The following is a 25,140-nucleotide window of genomic DNA, read 5'->3' as shown; positions in this document are numbered from 1 at the left end:
CCATACTTTACACTGACCTCCTTCACCACCTGGCCTGCACTTTGTAATTGGTAGAGAGTTCCAGACCCTAACAAACAGTGAGAGGGCAGACAGAGATGGCCAGCCAAATGAAGAAATAGTCATGTGAGTTAGCCACAGCCTATAGGTATTTTCTTTCCTCCTCCTCTGTTGAGAGTGAGCTGGGGTCAATTAGGTATCTGGGCCAGCAGGGTGCTGGATACATAGGCATGAAACTCCTAGACAGTCTCCACACTCACTTCAGCCTTCAGTGGGTGAGGATCCCCGTTCCAGGTACCCCGATGCCATTCCCAGCCAGGAGATGCTTGCCCATAGACTCTCCCAGATTCTTGCCCATAAACTCTCCCGGTGCCTCTCACAGGGGCAAATGCATAGAAGGAATGAATGAATAAATAAAAATGTTATTCCTCTTGCAGTGACTCTTTTCATTCAAAACAGCAGAGATAGCAGTCACAGAATTGCCTGTATCAGGAGCTGTTACTGAGTCTGGCTTTGATCTCCCTGGAAGCTGCTTGATATTTATATTTTTATTTTGACAAAAAACTACTTCTTTGGTTGAAGTGTATAATTTCCTACCCAGCTCTTGAGCAGTACCTCACCCCTCACGTTTAGGAGTAAGAAAGCAGGTATAAGAGCTTGAAGTGCCTGGGGTCTGGCCTCAGGGCCACTGGGCATGTCCCTTCCAGGTGACCATGTGGCTTCCAGGTGACCATGCTCCTGAGTTGCCCCAGTGGGACCTGCCTGGAAATGATTGACAAGCGGCCTTTGGGAATAGCACCCAGCCCGCCTTTCTCTCTGCCTCCAATTACTGAGGGAGGGAGTGGATTGTGAATGTATTTAGAAAATGTGTTCATTGTTGCTTTTAAAAATCTCCTCTGTAATTAGGTACTACGGGGGTAGTCAACCACAAAAAGCCACAACCAGTGCTGTCAAGTTCCATAAAACAAAAGAGAAACCAATTAGTCAAAATGAAGAAGAGCCTGGCTGAGACTCAGCACCTGTCTGAGCCCCTCCACGCCTACACCCACCCGATGACAGCCTTGACTCTCAGGCAAGCCCCATTCTGCCTAGGTATTTCCGGAGCCCATATTGATGTGGGGCCACTGAGTCTTTGACTTCTCTCCCAAGAATCCATCTCATCAGTAACAGGGCCAGCAATTTTGTTGTGCTCCCCTAGTAAAACTTCTGCAATTGGCTCCCAAACCTGACAATTACCAAAAAGTAAATCAATAAAGCAATCAGATTCCCAGTACTTTCTGTAGTGTAGTGGCTCCTAGGTAGTATTTGCACCCATGGGAAGAGAGAAAGGGTGAAAAGTCCTGCTCAGACTCCATCCTATTTTCTGATGGCTTTTAAACTCCTTCCTGTCAAATCTGAGTCTTGAAAACAATTGCTACCAAACAGATTGAGTGATTTTTTTCACTGGAGAGGGTTTAACTGAATTGAGTGTGAAGTTAAAGAAGGGAGCTTTATGAAGCCTTGGAGATATCTCTTGTTGCATTAGCATAACCAGCACAAAGTGTGGTCTTTCAGAAGCCTTTACTCTCTGACATCCCACTCCATATGGGAATAAGTTTTCTTTCAACCCTCACTCTCCATGAGGGAGCTGCTTCAAGATACCAAGCTTGAAGGATGAGAGGCTGTGAGGCAGCCAATCCAGAAGCTTCCAAGAAGACACAACAATTCTTTGTGCAACGTGCAATTACCAGCACTCCAGCTATTTGTCTGACCTTGGCCCAGAGGGAGAGCCTGCACCTTTTGGCATCTTCTTTTCAACATCATTACTTGTTCCTTTGTTGCTGTGGGTTGAATGTGTTCCCCAAAGGTTCATGTGTTGAAGAGTTTATCTCCATTGTAATAGTATTAAGAGGGTGGGAAATCCTATTATGGTAATTGAAAGGTGGGGCCTTTAGAGGTGACCAGATTGTGAGGACTGTACCCTAGTGAACAGATTAATCTATCGATGTTTTAATGGGTGGTCATGGGCGTGGTTATGATGGCTTTACCAGAGTCAGCAGGTTAGCTCTCTTTTACTCAGGCTATTCACCACATGATACCCTGCATCATGGTAGAGAGCCACCACGAAGAAAAAGGTCCTCGCCAAATGTATTCCGGGACTTTGGACTTCCCAGCCTCTGAAAGTGTAAGAAATATTGTTTTTTCTTAAAAATTACCCAGTTTCAGATATTCATTTATAAGCAACAGAAATGGACTAATACATTTGTGGAGGCCTGTCTCAGGGCCTCACAGTTGTAGCCTACAGCTTCCACATAGAAGTGACACACCCCATAATTTTCACTAATGGATCTGGATCTCCTTCTGCCCCCATGAATGGAAGAATACATTTCCTTGCTATCTTAAAGTTTGGCAGGCCCAGGTGACTTTCTTTGGCCAATGACATATGAGTAAAAGTCACATGCATCCAACAAAGTGTAAACATCTAAGAGCCATTTTTATGCTCCTCTTCCCCTGCCACATTAGCTAAAAAGGTCACTATTTTAATTGGATAAAGTGACTCAGAGCAAAGAGCCTATGAGTGTATTCCCTCACAATTGCTGATAGTCTCAGAATATCTCTCATTAAGCAGGGAAGAGTATGGAATTAGAAAGCAAAGGAAACAGGAGTTTGGGCTCTATGTCTCAAGCAGAATGGCATGTGTTTACTAACATATGAAATTGACTGCAATCAAATGGGTAGGAAACCTAATATTTTAACAGTGTTAAACTACCAAAGGAATGGGAAACCTGAAACTCTTCAGGACTTTAAACAATCCCTGGGCGTCTGCCTCTCTATAGAAGTGGATGGAGTGAGAAAGCTGTGTAGTTCCTAAGGAGGGCATATTCCCCAAAATTTCAGATATGGCCAAGGAAACTAATAGAAATGAGGAACCACGTAAAATGCAGAGCCAGGAGCCATGGCAAGCAATGAACAAGGAAGCCACTCCAGAGAGCAGAACTGAAGCCTAATCAAGGAACATTCCCCACCCCAGATTAGGGGCTCCTCATGACATTCACTCAAGAGATTTCAAAATTGCTAAGGACCAGTGCTGCTGAGTGCCTCCTCTTCTTCCCCTTTCTGAATGGGAGTGTTTGTTGTGATTTCTATGTCTCTATTCTAGGCACTATGCGTGTGTGTAGAAGGAAGCATGTATTTTTGTTTATACATTTATAGGTTATAGATCTGTAGAAGGATTAAGAGGGGCTCTCTATAGATATGATGTAGAAACTACTATGCCTTACTCAGCAATCCTGAACCCTCATCTCAATGCCATGACTGTTTGGGCACTTGGGGTAGCCTCCTTTGGAAAAGGAGCAAGTGTATTCTGTGTACAGAAAAGAAAGTAAAATGAGTATTTCAGTCTTCAGACTGATAAACATTACTAGAGTTCACCATTATATCCTCTTTTTCTCCCCTTCTGGAGGAACAAAAAGATCACACTTCCTTGGAAGATTAAACTGTATCACCTTCTTAATGTTAGGCATGGCCATATGATTTGCTCTAGCCATTGACACATGAGTGAACATGGTGTGTCACTTCAGGGTGGAAGCATTCAGGAGCCAATGTCCAGTTTTCTTCTTCCTCTAGTGTGTCAACAAAGGAGGTTGCATGTTCTGGTCCAGTTACAGGATGGTGGAGCCTCTGTTAGTCTAAATTTCAGAGGCATCACATGGAGAACACTTGCTTTAAAAGATTGTCCAAACCTAAATCAAACTTTATGTGAGAAAAAAAAATTCTTTGTTGATGTTCAGTCAACAAATTTTTTAATTTCTATCATCCCAGCATAGCATGTTATTTTGATGACTGTAAAACACCATACATAAACATTGGTCTAAGATGATTTATTCTGAACTCTCTTCTAAAAGTTTTTAAATCTCCTCATAAAGTTAGAGTTAAACATTTAAGTGTCTGGGACAAAGCCAACAGCCAGTGCATAGAAAGAAGCCAATAATGCAAATAAGTGTTAGGAGTTCCTGGATAAGACCTAGTCTCTGCTCCACATCGTTTCCTTAAATCTAGTGTAGTCAGAGAGCTAACAATCCCTCTGGAAACATGTGACATATACATACAAATAATTAAACAACATTATAAGGCAATAAATAGTTTAAAGACTGTATACCATAGGTAGTAATTGTTCCAGGACTCAAGTGTGAGGAAAACTCTTGGCAGATGAAGTGCATGGAGAAAAGCAAGACTTGTAGAGAGCCATAAAGTATGAGTAAGATTCGAAGTAAGCAAAAATTTGGGAAACCAAACATTTCAGGCTTCATGGATGTAGAAAGAATATTGTGCATTCAGTAAAAGCTTAAGTACACCAGTCAGGCTACCCATATAAGATGTGAACTGAATAGAAAAGCAATCAGAATGACTGGGAAGGTGGAGGGACTTGAATGCCTATGTAATGGAAGAAATATAAGGAATGGGAGCCATCTGAGGATTCTGAGAAGTATGATTTTCTGAAAGTGGTATTAAAGAAATACTAACTTGGCAATGGACTGTGGGAAGGAGCAGAAGAGAGAGGGTGGAGGCAGGGATTTCAGTTAGGCAGCCATTAAATTAAATTGGAAATGTGTTGACATTGGTGAGTGGACAGATGTGAAAAAGCCAAAGGATATACTGAAGGAGAATCAACAGAACATGGATGGGGGTGGGGGAAGTTTGTATAAATAATCAAGCAAAAGTGATGTCATGCTTCTAGCTTGCTTGGACAACTAGAGGAGAATGATGTCTGTGAGTTTTCATCAAAGAAAAAAAGAAGTTTGTTTTGGAGAGAAGATGCAGGTTCGTTCATCTTAGGAGACATTGTATGTGAGGTGATGGCAGAAGATGCTGGTTGGTCTCCCCCTTTCCCACTCCCAATGCCACTTCTCTGTAAAAAGGCTTTACTGGTGCAGCTCAGCAAAAGGATCAGGGCTGCGAGAGACAAACTTTGGGATATCTGGCCTAGGAATGATGACAAGAGTCATGCATATAAATGTATTCTCTAAGGCAAAGTACTGAGAAAGAGAATAATAGAGGGTTAACACAGAACTTGGAAAATGTGCATATTTGTGGAGTAATGGAAGAGAAGTATACCCAGAAGAGGAGATAAATAAGACATAGTTAAAAAGAAACTGTAGTGTATTGTCATGAGAAATGATTTTCAAGTAAGAGTGGGAAGTCCATTGTATCAAATCCTGGAGAAAAAACAAAAATGACTAAAAATAAAGCACTTAGATCTGAAGATTTAATTTTTATCTGGGACCTCTGACAGCGGAGTTTGTGTATCTAGTTCTTTGCTTGAAGAGTTGCACCATTATCTGCTAAAATCCCTCACCTTCTGCATGACCCAACATTTCCATAAAAGTTTTTCTGATCCCCACTTTCCTGCATCTGCCATTACTGGAAAATGGGAAATGGGATTATCATATAATTCCATACTTGTCAATGATATAATATTGAGTCCTATATCGAATTAGTAGAATTAGTCACTGGTTAGGGTTTTCCATACCTAGTAACAAAAGCAGGAAGTACCTACTGCATTACATGCTAAGGCCAGGCACTATAGCTGATCAAATGAGATTTTGTTTCACATGTATAGATGTGTCTATAGGCTTGTATTCCATTACCCCTACTCCATCTTTCCATTGTATAAGGCAATCAAAACTTTATGATCAGACAACTTTGGCCTTAATTTCAGCTGTTATTTTAGCTGTGAGATCGGCAAAAGTGGAAAACAGAAAATTCACAGATTTTAAATTACTTTTAATAAAAAGAGAAAAATAACAAATCCCAGCAAGTTATCTTTCCACCCCTGCTATAAGTCTTGGGGTGAACAAGATAGTCTCAGGGGGGAAAAAAACTATGTGGAAGAGCAAAGAGGGGAGATAGCAGCAGGATTAAGAATGTTAGATCTAAAACTACTATTGGGATAAGTAAGTTCATCCTGAACGTGAAAACACTGAAAAATTGTCCTGGTATGTTAGAATACTGAGTACATGCAATTCAAAGTAACAGTCTTCTGGATGAGAAGAAGGTAAAAAGGGAGGTAGAAAAGCACTTTGGAGTTTGTATGGTAAAGGGGAAAAGAAGAAAAGGTGGGAGGACTGAGGTCCTGTAGACAGAAAAGAACCAAAACATCAGAGGACACATACCCACAACTTCTTCTCCTTCTCCTTCCTCACCATCACCACTTTCCATTAAAGAAAGTGCACTTTATATTCTCATAGAAAAGGCTTCCATTAAAATAGGTATATTATAAACTGCCCCCAATTTAAAAAGGGATAGTAGAGGGCCAGCCCCGTGGCTCACTCAGGAGAGTGCAGCGCTCGTAGCGCAGAGGCTGCGGGTTCGGATCCTATACAGGGATGGCCGGTGTGCTCACTGGCTGAGCGTGGTGCGGACAACACCAAGCCAAAGGTTGCGTTCCCCTTACCAGTCAAAAAAAAAAAAAAAAAAAGGATAGTAGAAATATAAAAATATACAAATCTACTGTTAAATATGTAAAATAAGAATCCAAACACTTCTACTGATGACAGTTTTCTTCTAACCCTACCCACAAGTAACCATGAAGCAGAAGGAAATAACAACACTGAGATGAACAAAATAGCCTTAAAGATACATTTGTAGTTATTTTTTAAAAACCTTAGAATAGAAATTTAAAAACTAAAAACAAATGGCAAAAAAAGGATAGAAATTTAAAGAGAACTCACTGAATTCATGAAAGATATAGAAGAAAAAGACAAAAGGAAGACTAAAGTACAAGATGCTTAAGGGAGATTAGAATCAGAAGAACACTTACTAAAGACATTGAAGAAAGGTAAGAAAGCAACCAAAGGAATGAAAATGAGCTAATAAAATCAAAAATAATTAGAGAGAAAGTGGTCGTACTGCAAGACAGAAAAGAAAAAATAGCATACCTATAATTGGGGTCTCTGAAGAAGAAAAATAAAACTGTGGAAGACAACTAAAATACAAAAACATAATTAAAAATTTCTTTAAATTAAAAGAAGATCTAAAGGTGTATATCAAAAGAGCCCAAAAGGTACGTGGAAAATGTATTCAAATCATCAACTATGATGTCCTAGTAAAACTACCAGACTTCAAAGATAAAGAAAAGATTCTCCAGGCTTTTAAACAAAAAGATCAAATAAATTACAAGATCAGAAGGATTAAATTGTCATCAGACTTCTCAAAAAAAGAAAAAAATATAAAGCAAGGCAATAATGGAGCAGCATTTTCAAAAAACTTAGGGTAAGAAAGTGTGAACTTAGAATTTTATAACCAGGCAAACATTCCCTAAGTGTCAAGTCTATGAAACAATAGTTTCAAGATACAAGAACATGGGAAATTATGCACCCATAAGCCTTTCTTGAGCAATCTATTGGAAGATGAACTCCATCCAACCAAGAGATGACTGGGAAAATGTCAGAGGCAAAATATATGATTATTTTTATTTTTTATATACACTAAAACACAGGTGGGTCAGAGAGTAGACAACTAGTGTACAGATACTATATGTTACAAAGTAGAAATAATGCAACTTAAAAAATACAAGGAAAAAGAAGGCAGAAATTAAAAAGTAGAATAAACATACTGGGGCCGGCCCGGTGGCGCACTGGATAGTGCGCCGCTTGGGAAGCGCGGTGGCGCTCCCGCCCCAGGGTTCGGATCCCACATACAGACCGGTTCCCGCTCACTGGCTGAGCGAGGCACGGGAGCAACACCGAGGGTTGCAATCCCGTTGCCGGTCCCCGGTCCGGTACGGGGGCAACACTGAGGGTTGCGATCCGTTGCCGGACACGGAAAAAGACAAAAAAAAAAAAAAAAGAATAAGCATACTGATTTTTGTATAGGCAAAAAGTGTAAATTAAAGAATATCAATAAAAACTGGTAAACATTAAATATAAACACTTGGAATTAAGTAGCATTAAAAAGTAAATAAAAATGTAACTAATATAAAAAATATAAATATCTACCTAAATACCAAATTTTAAAAAATAGCAAAAATGCACATCTTATAAATTAATAAACTACCCCCCAAAAGTACTAGGGCAAGATGATTTCAGAGGAGAATTATTTACAACCTTCAAAGACCAGATAGCCTATTGTTGCACATATGGTTCCAGAGCATTGAAAATGAAGAAAAATTCCTAATTCCTTTAATAAAGCAAGGATAACACTGATGCTAAACATGATAAAAGCAGTAAAAGAAAAAATATTATAGACCAGTATCATTCATGAACATTGATACAAAAATGCTAAATGACATATTAACAAACAGTATCCAATACCACATTAAGAAATAATGCAACATAACCAGATTGGATTTACTCCAGTAATGTAAAATTGAGTCAATAGTAGGAAATCCATTAATAATAACTAATAATAATATTATTTTCTCCACAGATCCTGGAAAGCTTTTGACAAAATATCCATTCCTGATTAATATAAAAAGACTCAAGAAAATAGAAATTGGAGGATATTTTCTTAACATAAATTAATCTGAATCAATCTATATTTACATATTTGTATATCAATCTATGTATATATCATCTATTTATCACCTCTGTCTATCTACCTTAGTTCTAAAGACAGTATCTTAATGGGAAATTTCTAGAGGCATTTTCACTAACATCAGAAACAATGCAAGGATGCCCTTTATCTCCACTGCTATTAACACTGTACTCGTGATATTAAGCCAATGCAATCAGACAAGATAAATCAATTGGAAGCATAAGTGTTAAGAAGTAAAACTCTATTTGGAAATGATGTAATAATGTACCTAGAATGCTACTGATAAAAATAACTCAAATAATAAAATAAATAACTGAAGTTTCAAGATATAAAATTAACACATAGAAATCAATAGCCTTCACATATACCAACCTAACCAGTTAGAGGGCATAATGGTAGAGAAGCCCCATTTACAAATAACAACAAAGATGATCAAATACTTAGAGATAAATGTATCAGCATGTGATCCTGGACCAGCAAAAACATTTTTCTTTTTACATTAGTGGTATATTTGAATGAAAGCTATAGATTAGGTACTAGTATTCTATCATTGTTAATTTTCTGATTTTGATCATCATACTGTGCCTATATAAGAAAATGTCCTTGATTTAAGAAATACACACTTAAATATTAGGGTAAAGGGCCTCTCAAATATTTTAGAAAAACAATTATATGTATTTATAAAACAAATATATGTGTTTATTTATAATTGTGTATGTGTATGTTTATGTGTATATATACAGAGATAGAGATAGAGACAGAGACAGAGAGAATGACAAAGCAAATGTAATTAAAAAAAAGTTAAAATTTAGAAAATTTAAAGGGTATACAGGAATTACTTGCACTATTTTTATTGATATATACTAATTGTAAATATTTATGGCGTACATCTGATAATTTGATATGTGTATACAATGTGTAATGATCAAATCAGGGTAATTGGGATACTCATCACCTCATGCACTCATCATTTCTTTGTGTTGGGAATATCTGCCCTACTTTTGTGGCTGCTTAATAGTCCATCTTATTATACCATCATTTGTATAGCCAATATTAAGTCACTACTTTCTTTTTACTGACTTTCTATTTTTTAAATGTTTTCATTTAGAAATATTTTCAGGCAGAGAGGAATGGAGGGAGAGTATGTGCACATTGCCATTTAAGAATTTTGAACTCAGATAGTATATTCATGATGGGAGAGCACTGTTCCAAAGAGTCAGGGTTAATATTTATGACTATGGTTCTGATAGAGAGCCTTTGAGGTTTCACAATATGGGGAAATCACAACAGATCTGAGCTTTAGATTAGGTAGGTAAATTGGATTATGTCAGGTTAGATTAGGTAAAATGAGTTAGATCATTTTGGAGAGGGCAGGATGTTGGAGACCTTTGTCTGGATGGGATACAAGGGAGGCGAGCACGGTAGGTGGGGATGCTCGCTACAAGGGGGCATTGGTGCGCAACTTCAAGAGAATACAGTGGAATGATGATGGACTTGGATGCAGGCAGGAAAGAGACGAAGACATCAAGAGTAATACGCAGTATGCAGGGTTCTGCTGGAGCAACTGAGTAACCAGGGTACTGCTTACTGGGGTGGGGAACATTAGGGGAAGGAAGAACACATTGGGTGAAAAGCCCCAGGGCACAGCCACAAACCCCGCCTTCCCAACATACAACTGCGCAGTCATCAGAAGGCTCTACCTCCATATATGCAGGGAGACCTTCTCAAAGGAGGGTCTCTTGAGGGCTAGAAATGTCTCATATCTAAAGAAAAGGCTAAAATGACAGAATTCAGGCAGAACAATAGGTTGAGGGGCAAACACTCAAGAGCAGAAGTCCTCCCCAGAACTCCTCGAGTCACATAAAAGACAGGGCTGCTTAGTCCACTCCCTTGATCCACTCCCAGCCCTGCTGAGCCTGTCAAAGACCCGCCTCCTTCTGCTCCAGACACGTGGGGGCTTTGCTGTGGATTCTGGCTTGAGGTTCCAGTTGTCCACATTTCTGGCTCCCCCTTCTTTTCTCACTCAGGGAGCCATGGCTTCATCTGCATAAGCATGAATTTCTGCCAAATCTGCCACAATCCGATCTGGGCATAGCTGGTGTCTGTTCCACTGCCCCGTCCATTTCAGATGAATGGATTCAGGGTTCAGGCATCTGCGTTCACTTGCTTTTAGTAAAAAACCAGAAAACCATTATGCTCCCCCAGAATTACTCCCGTAGGGCAAAAGCAAAATGACTCACTGGGAAGCAGATGAAGCGAACAAGAATCTGACATTAATACTATTCAAGGAATAAATACTTTATAAGCTCTGGCCCCTCTGAATGCAAACCACACATTTATGAATTGTTCATGGAAGGGCCTTCACATATAAACTACGAACCATCTGCTGTTAACCTCAGGAAAAAAAATCACCTCTCTCCAGCACAATACTCATATGGGGAGGGTCTTCTCGCTCAAACCTCAGAGTGTGGGCAGAACAGGCAGCTCTGAGAACACGAAAGCAGGGGGAGGAGAGGGGTTCAAACTCCAAGGCCGCCTCTGAGGGAAAACTCCCTGCCTTATTCTACTCAATAGTTCTACGTTTAGGAAGTGTCATCCTGAAACTATCCCAGAGTATCAGAGGTCTTACCAGTCCTCAGTGCTGTGATCTACAAGGGGTCCTCAAAAAGTTCATGGAAAGATTGTATTATCTTTTAATTCCATTTTCCATGAACTTTTTGAGGTATTCTCATACGTGAGGGAACAGTGGCCTGACCCAGTGAGACCAGCCATGCCTGAAGCCATAGTTGAGTCTCCCCGGAGCACTGGAGGCACAAGCCCACTCCCGTCGTCCCAGCACTGCGGTCTGAGCCACGCCACGATTCACATAAGCGAGGACACTTGGTGGGAGGCCAGAAGAACTGCACATCAGCTTGCTGTGCCAACCCCTTCCCCCTGAGTCAGCCACACACAGAGTTTGCTTTTCTCCTTTGTTTTGTTCTTAAAGACAGAAAAGTAGAAAGGAGGAGGAGGGTACGGGTTGTGATAATCGATTAGTATTTTTAACTCAGCCCATGCTTTGTGTCTGGGAAGATTCAGGACGTTGCCTCTAGCCCACCGTTCTAGCTCCTTCACCTGTTGTCCTCCTCCAAGTGTCCTGTGCTCCCAGCTCACTGGCATTTCCACATCCATGCCTTTGCTCAGGAGGCACCCCCATCTGAAAAGCCTGCCCGGCTCCATGCTTGGCTTGTCACATTCTTCCTGCCCTGCGAGGACCTCTCAATTCCTGTCTCCCATAGGTGGCCATTAGGACCCCTCCATTTAGAGGCAGTTTTCCTCCTTTAAACCCCCTCTGTTTTTCTTGGGATCTACTCAACGACACTCTCCATTTGCTTGACAGGAGTGATACTGCCTGACCTCTCTGAGGAACCTACTGTCTTCCTCATCTAATATTTGAGTCTCATTGAATGGCAAATATGTGACTCTGCTGCCAATTTCTGGTTCCCCATCTAGAACAGGTCACCAGAGTTCTAAGAGGGCTCTGCATCACTCCTCAGAGCTCAGATGCTACTCTTCAAATTATTTTCCTCCTTGGCTATGGGACAACCTGGCTCCCAATACACTGATAACAGAATGAGACTTTGTGGCAAATGAGTCTCAGAAATGGAAGTGACCCTGAAGGCTACTGAGGGTACCTCTCTGAAATAAAAAATTATATCAGTGCTTCTCAGATTTTGAGGTGTATATGAATTCTCTGGAGGTCTTATTAAAATATTGGTTTTGACTCAGTAGGTTTCACATGGGGCCCGAGAGCCTGCATTTCTAAGTAGCTCCCGGGTGGTGCTGCAGGCCCTAGTGTTAAGACTTTGAGTAGAAAGGTTCTGCAGCGCTCTAAGCCAAGAACAACATGAAGATTGACCATTGCTCGAGGGCTTATTGCTCTGGTGCATGCATATCTCATACAATCTCCACAGCCCTGAGAGGCAGGTGGTACTATTACCTAATTTTATAGATGAATGTGGTAGAGGTCAAGGTCACACAGTTTGCAAGTGGTGGAGCCATAAAATGAGCACATCTGACTCCAATGATTCTCTTCTATTCACCATTTTTCTTCTTCTACTATCACTATATGGAGGGGACTAAGACTGTGGCCAAGGCCATGACTTCAGGCAGGAAGGGCTAGAATCTCTTTATTCTGCCATGTTAATAATCTGCCTAGAAGCAGAGGTTCAGAATAACAGTTATGTTACAGATAGTGCTGTCTTGAGAACACCAGTCTTCCATGCCACTTCTAGGCCACCATAAAACTCTGGCAACTATGGATTGAGAGGCCGTCTTCTCCTGGCCATGGACCCCAGCTGGCAGAGATGCCATCTCTACCACCATCCTGAGTATGACTTCACCCAAAGGCTTAGCTGTCAGGGTTTGTGAGTCTCTTTGGCAGTGAGCAGTAGAGAATGAGGTAGGCATGTGCCAAGGACTGGCTCTTGCAAAGAGGAGATTCCGAACTTGGATGACTGGTCAATGCTGAGACCAGTGCCAGGAAGAGAGGCCATACTGGCCACAAACCTGCTCCTGGGGCCAACTTGAGCAAAGAGACCTGGCAAGAGAAAGATAAGCTCTGGCACTAGTGAGGGACTGGAGAACAAGAGCAGCAACCCAGAGCTGCTAGACCCCTGTTTGGGCACACCAGTCTCTGGGAAAGCAGAAGGGTCTGGTCCTCTATCCTCTCCCAACAGCGTTTTAAGGAAGCACCGGGAGATCTGGGGTATGACAGGCTTCCCGTGAGCCTCCCCTCCTGCCTGCTAGAAGGGAGAGTCAGGTTGGTCGAAGCTGAGTAATAAGGGGTGCATGCATGATCCCAAGGGTCCAAAGAGTCTTCTCTCTCATCCCACTGCTGAAGGCCATGGGAAATTTGGCTGTATCTGAGTTACTCCTCTTTTGAGAACATGCATGTGCCCTACAGGTAAGAGTTGACATTTCCCAAAGCAAAGAGACTTGCGTTGCATCCTGATATTCCTCTTTCACCCTCTCTCTCCTCCTACACCAGCTCAGGCAATTGTCCCAGTGGACTGGCCTGGCACCTACAAGAGCCAATGACAGCAGGCCCACAAACAAGCACTAAACAGGGACATGTATGGTCAAGGACTCAGAATACGTCCTGGTGGATGGGAGTTTTTCTCTGTGACACCATTTATCAAAGTAGTCTGAGATGGGTGGCAGCTTAGATGCCACATGGAGATACCTGTCAGTGTGCCATTTCAACCCAAGCACTCTCTTGGGATGAGTTGAGCCCAAGAGGGACAATGCCCATTCCCTGCATCAGCTTGCAGACTAGCTTCCTTGGTGCCAGGCATGTTGCCTCAAGTGGGGCTCTGATGACAAACTCATGGTGCTTCCTCAGAGGTGGATTCTGTGTGGGGCTTGGGAAGAGCCCAGGACACTATGCCCCTCAGATTGATCTGCATGGTTTAATTACTGCTGCAACTAATCTAGGTGGAGACACAGTGCTGGGCCAGACCGAGGAGAGTCACCGCACCCTTCCTGCTTCCAGAAGGACCGTTGGTATTCTTGTTAACAGGGCCCACATGAGAAAGGGAGTTTTGCAGAATAGTTGCCTTTAAGCAAAATCCCTGAGCTCACAAACAGAATTATCCAACTGTAAAACTCTCTATGGTATTGCACCGGGTTTTGTTTTGCCTTATTTCTTTTTATTTTGTTTGCACAGCCAGTTAGGTTGAGAAATGGATTCACTGAGTGAGGGTGGAATTCACCCTTCCTGCAGACCCATCCTTGCTTCTGAGACTACCAGTTTTTTACCAATTAGCCACCATAGGAGGCTGACTCAATTCTAACAAAATATGAAATGGCATTGAGGCCACATATTTTCCTAAGGGTAAGATGTGAGACAACCTGTGTGTGCTGGTCAGGATCATATGAAATACCCATGAACAGAGCTGAGCACACCGTGCCAATGACTTGTTCTCAGTATTCAGCCATGAGTCAGGAGTGAACAGGCATGGAGTCAACAAGGGAGCTGTCCAAGGTGTGCACAGCAGAACAACTAGGCTTAGATCTTTGCTGCCTTCAGCCCAGAACCCAAGAGTTCCTCCCTGCGCTGGTCCTGCTCCTCCCTGCTCACCCTCCCTTGTGGAGAAATACAGGAAAGTATGCTCCCAGGTGGTACTGGCTTCACAGAGGTCACTCCCAGGCAAGCCAGGCCAGCCTCCCCACTCTCTGGCCATACTTCCCAGCTCACTGTTGCCATGGAGACTGGACGCCTTCTGAGCTCTGCGCTTTATCTGGAGTCCAGCCTGTGACCACCTTGGTATAGTCAAACCCACTCATTTCTCTGGCTCCCCAGACTGTGAAAATATCTGAGCTGGATTCCTTTAATCAATGGCTCAAGGGTCTCCTTGCTGCAGTCCACAGATGGTCTGAGGGTTCTTGTTCAAATCCTGATGTGGGGGTGGTAGAGCTGTGGGTCTATGGAGGCTTATGCAACTGCATCCATACTTTCTTTTCTAGAAGAGAAGACCTAATTTCAAACATATCATATGAGGCCATGGTGGGAGAGAAGTGAGCATGGCCCCAGCAGGTGCATGAAGATCAGAGCAGCAAGTGTGCTTGAGGAGGGGAGTGCTGGGTGGGATGTCCACAGTCCACGTGGAACTTGAAGAGGCTGAAGGAGGTTCCTGACCTCAGCTTCAATGAGTTTGTCTGCTTTATTCAGCCCCCAATCCTCACACTATCCCTTGGCCCTTGTCATTATCCAAAGTGACACCAGCTGGGAAATCTTGTACTCCGGTATACCCTCCCCCACACTGACTGATAGGCTCTCATCCCTGCCTTCTCTCGTCCTGCCCTCTTAATCCTGTTAGACTGCTTATCCAGACCCATTAGTGCCTGACACCTGCACAATCTCTGAATGTTGTAAGCTGTTTCTGGCTTCACTCCCTGCTCAGGCAGTCAAAGACACAGCAGGGGCCATCGGCCTAGACTTTAGAATTGCTCCAGCTAGAGGGCTCCTCCTCAGAGGTGTGGGTTTGAGCTTCCTGGGTGCCACCTCTGCAGCTCCCCTTGTCGCTGAGACTCCTAAACTGGCATTAGAACTGTCACTTCCAGCTTTGATCTCATCACCCACTCCAATGCAGTCATCTCTTTCTTAGCATTTATGCCCCTCCCTTCTCTTCTGCCTTAGAACCCACAGAGTGTCTGGCTGGGCAGCAGGATTGGCCATACCCAGCCTAGTCCCCGAGAGTGTCATGAAGACAGAATGAAGGGATCCGTTTAGGACCTTCCTGCGGGGTCTGAACAGGTCCTCACAGGGCAGCAGATTCTTGTGTTCTGGCCTTGTCTTCATCTCCCAGGTAACCTCAGAGCAACACCTTGCAGCAACACCTACAAGGGCCTTGAGGCTGTGCAGGTGCCAGCGCCAGGCAGTAGCACCTGGTTCTACTTCTCTGGGCTCTGCAGATTATTGTGAAAGAAGCTTGGAAGCCAGACTCACCAGGCTTTGTCCCATACTTCACTAGGGTGACCAACTGTCCCTGTTTGCACAAACTGAGAGATTTCCCAGGATGTGGGACTTTTAGTACTGACACTGGGACAGGGACAGTCCCAAGCAAACTGGGATAGTCGGTCACCCTAACCCTCACTCACAGTTGATGACCTTGCTTCCCGTCTCACTGAGCAATGATCACAGACACCCACCTGCTCGCACCTGTGGCCATATACCCCACCTTGCACCTGTGACTCAGAGGGACTTCGCTCCTAGCCAAGACCAACCCCCAACCCAGGCAGTGATTCCATCTGCTCTCACCTATCAAGGATGTCACTTCTGAAATACTCCCCTGCCCAACATAATCAATTTTCCCTTCTTTACTGGATTATTCCTATCAGCATACAAACATACTATAATTTCTCCCACCTTAAAAACAAAAAATCTCTCTTTACACCCTGCCCCCCCAGCTACAGCCGTCATTCTCTACTCTCCTTCCCATTAAAACTCTGGAGAGTTGTCTGTACCTGCAGTCTCTCATTCCGGTCCTCCCGTTTTCTTAGTTTAACATTTTTTATTGTGTTTTATTATAGAACATTTCAAGCATATACCAAAATAGAGGGGGCAACATAATGAACCCTCCCTTCCTATCACTGTTTGCCCAGATTATATACAAACTCATCACAGACATCACCCATTCACTCTTGCCTCCACTGGAAAGACGTGTGCCCCTCACCACCCCCGCGCTGCTCTCAACAAGCTCCCAGTGACCTCCATGGTAATAGGTCTCACCCAGTGGTCACTTCTCAAGCTTCACCTCACTGGACTTCTCTACAGCTTATACCGGCTGATCACTTATTTTTCTCTACTTGATTTCCAAGACATCGCCTTACCCTGGTTTTCTTGCTACCTGGCTGACTAGTCTCCTTTGTAGGTCCCCCCTCATCTCCACAGTGTCCCCCTGCTGGGGTTCTCAGTGGCCCTGAGCTTGGGCATTGGCTCACCCAAGGATCAATACCCACTCCTTAGCTAATTTCATCCCTCCCAGTTTCCAGAGCCATCTACGTTCTGGAAACTCCCACACTTATATCTCCAGCCAAGAACCCTTCCCTGAACTTGGCATCTCTACCTGGATGATTAATAAGAATCTGAAACTTAATATGAAGATAGACTGAATCCATAACCAACTCCAACCTCTGCCTAAAAGCCATTTCTCCCACAGACTTCCATCTTCCTGATGCCTCAGCCCCATACTTTATTACATCCTCCTAGAGTGGAGCCCGACCCTTCAATGGCTCACAGGCCGTGTGTGGTCAAGCCCCTGCCCCCTCTGAGCTCATCTCCACCTGCTCACACTCAGGCTCCAGCCTCACTGCTGCTCCCCACTGCAGCCGGGTGGGCTGTGCGTGGCTGTCCTCTCTCCTGGAAGTCCCTTACCCTTGGCACCCAGATGAACTGATCCTCCACCTCCTTTAGCCTTTGCTCAAACGCCACCTTTTTCTGAGGCCTTCTGGACACTCTTGTATAAACTCCAGCTCCTCACTCCCTTTCCTGGTCTAATTTTGCTCCATAGTTCCTAACTCCATAGCACCTTCTCTTTATATTTACTTCTTTATTCATTTATGTCATCTCTCACTGGCATGTAAGTTTGTCTGCTGTATCCTCAATGCCTAGAACAGTGTCTGGCATGCAGCTGGCATCCAGTAAATTCGATTTAATGGAGGAATGAATGAATGAGTGTGCAATAGGGTCTTCTTCCTACAATGGAGCGATCACTTTGTAGCTCCCACCTTTCAGTAAAGCTTCGGGGATTTATTTCTCTCTCTATCTCTCAAACATGCATGTGCGCACGCACACCCCCCCCCACACACACACACCCCGTCTATCTGACTCCCAGCATGACAGAAAGGACCTGGTGAATGGTGGGAAATCCGGAGGAGGGGCAGACAGTAACTAGCATAACCCTCTCCCCAGGGACACTCAGTCTGCAGCAGCAGTGAGCACGTGCTCATTTGCCCCCATCATCTGTAAGGGCTCCTTACCCAGCCCATGTCCATACAGTATATCCTACTGGAGACCAGTGGAATTAACAATATGGAAATGTGGGAGCTTCTGGAAAGAGTCCTCTGGATTTTTCAATCAGACTGAAAAAACAAAGAAACCCAACCAGACTGACTGAGTTTTTAATCAAACTACCAAAGCAGAACAGGGTTTCTGTAGGTGTGTTCATTTTGACACACCCTGAAAAAATATCTGAGGGGACCAAGCTTAGTTTCTGGAAGAACAAACCCTGCCAATCTGGTGTTAATGCTCTAACTCCTGGTTTGTCTTTCCTATGACTTCCTGTCTTGAAAAACGTGTGCCTGTAAAAAGAAGAGCCATCTGTTACTGAGTATCTGCCACGCATGGTGCCCACTGAACCACGGCCTGTACTCTACCCAAACTGCTTCCCATCCTCAAGAGGCAGGACACACAGAGATTAGGAGCATGACCTTCACAATCAGGCCTGGACTCAGAATGAAACAGGACAAATGATTTGATGTTGGCTTGGGCAAGTCACTCAACTACCCTGCAATTCAGTTTTTTGTCTGTAAAATGGGGGTAACAAGAGCTCAACGACACATGGGGTTGTTGTAAAGGTAAGAATAAGACGCTGTATGTGAGTGCCAGCACACAGTGAACGCTCTGCAAACAGAAGCCGTCATCACTGGTTTTTCACTGTGGTGTCCCAAGTGAACTCTTTGCCTTTCTGAAGACTGCTCTGGGTTTCTGTGTGAGGGTCTGGGTGATCTTTCTAATTGAAAGAGAAAAGATTTTAGGAGGAACTTGTTCTAAATTCACAGTCACTCAGATCAGTATCTTCCTTAGCCTTGGCCTCCTTTTACCCTAGGAAAAGAACAAGAAGGAGGTCAAAGGAAGAAATCAGAGGAGGTGCTGTAGGCCTTGGATAGAAGGGAATAGAGAGGGAAATCTAAGGACAGTGAGCGGAGAGAACAGGCCACGCATGCACAGGACAGGTGGGTGATGCTGCAGAAGTCAGGATGGGGGATAACCAGCAGCAGCCACAGGCAGGGGCAGGAGAGGGTCTCCTGGGTGTTCCAGGAGATAGAGAATGGAAAGACAGACGGGGACACAGCATCGCCTTCCTGCTGCCATGAGGAAGCGCTAGTTCATTTGAAAGCAGCCTGAAGTCCACCCTCTGATATGTGCCTGATCCAGGTCCCTGTGGCTCTGGTCCCACCTCTTCCCTCTCTCCTCTTCTGTGCTGCTCCACTCGCACCAGCCGTCTTTCTATTTCTTGACGCAACATGAAAGCTTCTACCTCAGGCCTTCCTGTCACCTCTGCTTGGGATGCAGGGCTCCTCTCAATCCTCACCTTATCTGAGAGGGCTTCCCCGGCAAACCATCTTACCTGCTTTATCTTTTCTCCTTGCACTTATGGTCAAGTCTTTATTTCACCTGCTTCCCCTAGTGGAATGTGAGCTCCACAAGAACGAATTCTATTTTTACTTCTGAATATTGCTTAGCACACAGCAGACCTCATTAAATATCTGTCAAAGGAATGCATGAACCAAAAGCCATAATATTTATAATGTATATAATGCATTCTATGGGTTGAAGCATTCGTGTTTCAAGTTGGACCACCTACAAGGGGTGGAGGTAAGGAAGGGAAACCATGGAAGTTGAGGAGCCTTGAGAGGAAATACTGTGTTCTGCTTAAAAATCCAGATTTGTAGCTCCACTCCGTGGGCATGTGCATGGTAGCCAGACTCCAAAATAGCCCCCAATGATCCTCGGCTCCTGATATTCACACCCCTGTGTAGTTCCTTGCCATCCTGAGTAGACTGACTCATGTAACCTATAGTATATTCAGAAATGGTGATGTGTAACCAATAAGCTTGTTTATAAAAGACATTGTGGCTTGTGTTTTTCTTGGATCACCCACTCTGACAACACCCAGCCACTGTACCATGAAGACACTCAAGTAGCCCATGGTGAGAATATCATGGGGAGAAGCTGAGGCCTCCTGCCAATAGCTGGCACCATGTGAGTGAATCACCTTAGAAGCAGATCCTACAGCCCCAGTCAAGCCATCAGATGACGCAGCCCGACCCAACATCGTGACTGCAACCTCATGAGAGACCCCACATCAGAAGCACCCAAGTTCCCAACCCACAGAAACCGTGAGATAATAAATGTTTATTATAGTTTTAAAATGCTAACTTTTAGAGTGATTTGTTTCACAGTGATAGATAATTGCCACAAAGCAGATGATGCAGGGCCAGCAATGCCAGATTTGAGTTCATCTGAGGATAACTAGAGTTTATCTTTCAGTGGTTAACTGTGCAGCCCATTTTCCCTTCTGGAGCCAGCTGGTCCCAATTTGATTCTGCAACTCTTAGTAGCCACAAATGCCACCTGTATCCTCAATAAACTTTATTTAGACACAAATAGACACAACAGAAAATACATACACAGATACAGATATTTTTTCTCTACAGGATGAACAAACATCACATAGGGAATTTAAAAAGTAGGTGCATGGAATGTAAGAAAATATTGCAAAGTTCCTTGTTCACTCACACTTGAAACAGACACATTTCAGAGGAAGACAGGGATATATGATCCCTACAACAGAATTCACATTTGGTCTATAACAGCACACAGGTGTTAGGAAGGTAATCAAAGGAGTTAGGGATCCAGTTCCTCTTGATGTGACAGAATGCTCACAACACTAGTAGGACTCTGTTTAAACAAAAGACAGCATCGAGGAGGTTTCCACGCCCCCCGCACAGATGCTCTGCAAGCTGTCAGCTAGGTCGTAAAGCAGCTCAGCAGAAGCACTAGGTTAGCTTTCACCTTGCAGCTTGCAGGTCTACACAACCTCTACCTTAGTGTGCACATCACAGAGTGTTTACGGAGACACACTTAGGACGCTGAAACTCTCCACATGCACGCTGGCTTAGACACCTACAGTACAGGACATAGACATCAGTGTGGCTTTCAAAAGGAAAAGGAATAACAGCCAAGAGGCGAACGAGCACTTTGCAAATGCTGCCACAACATCCATTGGCAGTGTCTTCCCGCCACGCTGCCTGGGAGCCCCCCTCCCCCGCCGGGAGCCTCCAGCGTCTGCGCCCTGCTCCCCGCCATGGGCCGAGCAGGATGGACGTCTCTTGGAAGTTTATGGCCCTCTAAAGTCACGCCTGTGACCTCCTGGTCACTCCTTTCAGAAGCCTGGCCTGTCACCAGGACCAGCTGCCCTGGAACCAACCCTCTCACTTCCGTCCCGGACAAGCCTCGGCCTCCACACCATCTTCACCCTTCAGATCAGGGTTCCCTAGGCAACCTCTGTATTTTAGTAAAAAATGGTTTCCACTGTACCCTTCGTGTGTCCTCTTCCTAATGTGACAAATCCAGATGAGATGAAGTTATGGAGATCTGGTCCTCCACTTCGGTAAGCATCCTTCCCATAATGCCCTGCAAGAAGATGGGGCACAATTACCGGACACATCCGGGACACTAACACGGAAGACCCGCGCGACACCGTCGCACCCGGCGGCAGCTGAGCCACAGGCGGAAGTAGCCGAGGATACACATGTATCATGTCTGTATACACACATGTACTTTATACAGAAAGCATGTATATATACTATGTATAATATGCAAAATGTATATCACTGAAAATATATTAATGTTACGCATTTTGCACATATAGTATCACATATAAAATATGTGTATATATCACTGAAAATATATTAACGTAAAATATATGTGAAATATAATGTGAAAATATATTAATATTAATATATACAATGTGAAAATGTATTAATATTAATATAATATATTGCTGACAATATATATTTAAGTTATATATAGCATATATATGTTTTACATATAAAAACGCATATATATCACTGGAAATATAATATATAATATATATTACTGAATGTATATTAATATGTAACATATATTGCTGAAAATATATTAACTTGTTATATATTGCACATATATTATATATAAAATACATATATATTATATATAATATGTAAAACATGTATCACTGAAAATATATTAATATGTATTTTGCACATATAGTATCACATATAAAATATGTGTATATATCACTGAAATATATTAATGTTAAAATACAATATGTGAAATATAATGTGAAAATATATTAATATTATATATAATGCGAAAATGTATTAATATAAATATAATATATTGCTGACAATATATATTTAAGTTATATATAGCATATATATGTTTTACATATAAAAATGCATCTATATCACTGGAAATATATATATATTACTGAATATATATTAATATGTTATATATATTGCTGAAAATATATTAATATTATATATAATGCGAAAATGTATTAATATAAATATAATATATTGCTGACAATATATATTTAAGTTATATATAGCATATATATGTTTTACATATAAAAATGCATCTATATCACTGGAAATATATATATATTACTGAATATATATTAATATGTAATATATATTGCTGAAAATATATTAACATGTTATCTATTGCACATATTTTATATATAAAATACATATATTGTATATATGTAAAATATATATCACTGAAAATATATTAATATGTATATATGTAATATATTACTATGTTATATATATGAAACACATTAATATATTTCAGCAGTATATATTACATGTTAATATGCATATATAGCCGTTCAACAAGAATAAAGTCCTGGGAACGTTGCACTGGGGGTATGGCTTGATTTTGGCATTTCTGACTGAACACAAGACACAACAGAACATTAGTCTATTTGTTCCACCTTCCTTCTTCCTCTTCCTTGCTTTGCTCATTTGTTTTCTTTCTTTCCCAAGCATGCTAGAGTGGGTCTGATGGGGACTGCTCCATGTATGTGTATGTTTTCGAATCATACTGCCATCCATGGCACTACAGCCTGGTGACTTTGGAGAAATCCAACCACAGCTGAGGCTGACAGGTGGATGGTGGCTATAAAACATTGGGGAAACAGTTATGTGCTCTCCTTTCCTGACTTTCAGTGATAAGACCTCATCCCTCATCAGCCTAATGCACACATCTACCTGTGGCGTTGAGGTGAGGAAAGGACCCAGGGCAGGTTAGGACTATGCAGAGAAATACAAAGAGAAATGTTCTCCTTCTGACATTCAAAATAGGATTTTATAACACACTTGAAACACAGGCATTATAAAGAAAGAACTTTCTAAATGCCATCCTGCAGTATGTGCATATGAAAATGGAGAAAAGCCACCTTTTTTTCATGTTGACACCGAGCATATTAAAAGTTGTATTTATAATTATAACAGTGTAAACAACTTAAGATTTAATGTTAAGTTAAAAAGTGGACAGAAAATAATATATTAACTACAATCACAGTGCTGTAAATTTCAAACAAACAGTGCATACAAGAAAAAAAAAAGATTGAAAGAAAGCACACCAAGATATTGACAATTGCCTTTGATAGCTGAAACATGAGTGATATCTCTTCTCTCCTTTCAATTTTTCTATATTTTTCAAGTTTTCTTTTCTACAATGAATAAGTAATTTTTCTAATATAAATAGGTAAAATAGATATCTTACAGAAAATCTATAATAAATAGAAAGACAACACAAATCACAATTTTTCTTAGCAGAGCACATTCTGGATCAGTAGATCTCAAACTTAGGTGCATGTTGGAATCACCTGGGAACTTTTAAAAGTACAGATGCCCAGACCAACTCCAGAGATTCTAATTCAGCTGGGCAGGGTCTGGGCTTAGGCAGGGATATTTTTAAAGAGCTGTCTAGGTGATTCCAATGTGCCACTGGAAACGAGAATCACTGCCCTAGCCAAGGTGAAGAAACAACCTAAGTTCAGCTTACTGTCGTGCGTTCAATAAGCTTTGGCCGGGACCCTCTGGGTTCCTGGCACCACCCCATTTGATTTCAGGGCCCGAGTGGTCTTCCTCTGGGGAGTGGAGTCTGGCCCCACGTCCTTCCTTGTTATCCTAAGTCTCAAACCAGAGCTTGCATCAGAATAACCAGGAGACTTAACCCAAACAGCTGGGCCCCACTCCCAGAGTTTCTGATTCAGTAGGTCTGGGATAGGGTTCAAGACAATGCCTTTCCATCCAATCCCCTGATGCTGCTGGTCCAGGGACCACACTTGGAGAACTGTGGTCCTAGCACATCAGGAACATGAGAATTTTGCCACTTTTCCCTCATGCTCTCCACTCTGGAATAAATTACTTCATTCCCCAGGGCACACAGCTTTCCCTGAGGAACATTCTTGCTCAAAAAATACTATGGTCACAGGGACATTTTTGCTCTAAAATACTGTGGTCACAACTCAAACTTTTATAGAATTATTAGAGCTGAACTAAGAGGCTTCTGCCCATATCCCAGGCCATGTTACAGCTCCAGAAACCCAACTCTAGGCCTGAGGAAATGTATCTTTATTAGGGAGAGAAAAAAGGGGAAGGCCAAGGGGTGTGTTACCCCCCCTTGGGTTGGGCTACAAGACTTGGGGACAGCCAGGACCCTTCTGCAACACTGTTGGTTTCTCTCCACCACCCCACCCACTCAATAATAGAAGAGTAAGGAAAGGAAGTAACAATTCAGAATCCTCATAAATTTGGACCTCATTAATTCAGAACCTGTGATAAATCCTGCAGAATTTGGGCTGGTTTATTTCTGTGCTCTTTATAAATAACATTTTTGATAAACAAATCAATACCAAGGAAGTTGGAACATAAAACAGTGCCTGTGCTACTTACAAATCATTCTTATCTGTCAGCTGGAATAAGGTCCCTGAGGACAAAGCATTGCTCCAGTGCTTGGGGCTATGCTTGTTGGAAAAGGAACTGAAGTTTCTGGATCACCTACTGTGCACCAGGCAGAGGGACACAGCCTCTACAAACATCGCTCTTTTTTTTGGACATAATAATAGCTAACACTTTATTGCTTTTTGCAGTTTACAAAGATCATTTACATATACTAGCTAAAAGCTTAATTAATACTGCATGGTAAGTTGTTTATTATTATTCTTCCGTTTTATTGATGGGAAAACTGAGGCCAAGGGGCTAGATGACTGAGTCAGCACTAGCATTAAGGTGTTCTGACTCCAAATC

At 42.5% G+C, this 25,140-nt stretch overlaps 1 protein-coding gene across 1 annotated transcript in view; it reads right to left on the bottom strand.

Annotated features, from left to right (window-relative positions):
- The window catches only part of SHISA6 (shisa family member 6), a 146,103-nt gene extending 124,511 nt beyond the window's left edge, over positions 1–21,592 (bottom strand). The window contains exons 1-2 of the mRNA XM_008579404.1: positions 21,520–21,592; positions 21,377–21,472 (exon numbers count right to left, since the gene is read on the bottom strand). Coding sequence (XP_008577626.1) covers positions 21,377–21,472; positions 21,520–21,592 — 169 coding nt within the window. The remainder of the gene's footprint in view (positions 1–21,376; positions 21,473–21,519) is intronic.
- Positions 21,593–25,140: the final 3,548 nt, after the last annotated feature.

This window comes from Galeopterus variegatus, unplaced genomic scaffold (assembly GCF_000696425.1).
Source record: "Galeopterus variegatus unplaced genomic scaffold, G_variegatus-3.0.2 Scaffold1875, whole genome shotgun sequence".
Lineage (NCBI taxonomy): Eukaryota > Metazoa > Chordata > Mammalia > Dermoptera > Cynocephalidae > Galeopterus > Galeopterus variegatus.
Note: the sequence above shows the minus strand (reverse complement) of the source record. Positions and strands in the feature narration are given on the sequence as shown.